This window comes from Trichinella spiralis, assembly GCF_000181795.1.
Source record: "Trichinella spiralis strain ISS 195 chromosome Unknown Scfld6743, whole genome shotgun sequence".
NCBI classification, from domain to species: domain Eukaryota; kingdom Metazoa; phylum Nematoda; class Enoplea; order Trichinellida; family Trichinellidae; genus Trichinella; species Trichinella spiralis.
In genome coordinates this window covers 1-1,434 of record NW_003533682.1, presented here as the reverse complement: position 1 = coordinate 1,434, position 1,434 = coordinate 1, and the positions used below count along the sequence as shown (strand labels likewise).

General features: G+C 40.7%; 1 protein-coding gene across 1 annotated transcript; it reads left to right on the top strand.

Moving 5' to 3' along the window:
- The first annotated feature begins 973 nt into the window (after positions 1–973).
- On the top strand, positions 974–1,288 carry Tsp_13871 (conserved hypothetical protein). Its single transcript, XM_003366000.1, has one exon. The coding sequence runs from the start codon at positions 974–976 to the stop codon at positions 1,286–1,288; it is 315 nt and encodes a 104-aa protein (XP_003366048.1).
- The last annotated feature ends 146 nt before the right edge of the window (positions 1,289–1,434 follow it).

Genomic DNA, 1,434 nt, shown 5'->3' with positions numbered 1-1,434 from the left:
ACCTCGCAAGTTTACAACTGGGTTTCGATTTTCCCTGGGGGCAAAGGGAAATAAGAATAAATAAGAAATAATTTTCGAGATGCTTCAGTGTTGTAGTGATGCGAATGAATACAGACTGCACGAATGACGAACGGATGTTGAAGTAAATGAAAAAAGAGAAGAAAGAAAAAAAACAACGATTTGCTGCAAACGAGTACGAAAAATAATTGATTTTCCTGAACGCAACAGCAAAGTTGATTGGTTCTGTTCCTTCCGCTTCACCTTCGAAACCTTGTTGGCGGTGTTGGAAATGCAACTCAGGGCAAGTTCAGGCTTGCATCTCGACGGGGCGTCAAAATGTTTGCACTTCATTAACTGCCGACTCGGATTGGTCAACGGCAATAAACTTTGAAACTCAATAACTCAAGCTGAATCTTCTGCATTTGACGGCGCAACTCTCCGAGGTCTGTTTCATTGGCGGATCCTTGCGATTGCTCAATTCGTGAAAAAAAACAACGTCAAAATGCTCGAACGTGCACCAACTACAACCTAACAGTAACATCTCCACTACCCCTGTCACACACTGTTGGTTGCTATTGTTACCGATGCTCTGCGTTCAAGCAGCAAACACACATGCGCAAAGCAAAGTTACGCGGATCGCCGACCTAACAAAATACCACGAAACAACACAACCCATTATTCCATTGTGTATTCGATTATCATTGCCCACTGACACTCTGCATCCAAGTTATTGCAATAAGATTTTAATTTTCGAACTCAGTATAAACGATTTTTTTAAAATACCCCTTTGTACGAGCATAAATGAAAAAGGAAATACATATATATATATATACATATACATATGTATATATATTCATATATTTTCTCGCATTCAAAAGTGTGCAAATAATGTTCCTTTTATAGACGATGACTGAGAAGAGCAAACAACGACAACTCATTTCTACTTTGACAAGTGAACAACAAGAACACCACGATGGCTTGTGAACGATATGTATGCAAGGGGGTGCTGTTGGTGTTCGCTACAGTGATCGTCACAACGGTGGACGTGCTTTGTCAAAAGTGTAACCATTGGCACCGACGACCGTTCACACCTGGCAAAGAGATACCGCTTTACATCGGTGCAATGTTCAGCAGTGTCGAAGAGAGCACCCACATCGGAGCGGTGGAATCGAACCTACGTCCAGCCATAGACATCGCCCTGGCAGACATCAATAATCATCCTTGCGTTTTAAGAGGCTACAACCTCACACTAATCAACAAAGATACGCAGTTTGGAGAAAAAAAATAATTTCCTCATAACCGTTCGCGTTTCTCACGTATATTATATGATATGTATATAAGTGTAACGCATGACAAATTTTTCATTTATAACTTCAAATCCAGACTAACAAATGGTTTGACTGATTGCCCTTCAAGGAACCCCTCCTTTTTCTA

Bases quoted from the DNA above. Each gene is read 5' to 3' on its own strand.
- Tsp_13871 (XM_003366000.1), top strand. From the start codon at position 974: ATGGCTTGTGAACGATATGTATGCAAGGGGGTGCTGTTGGTGTTCGCT.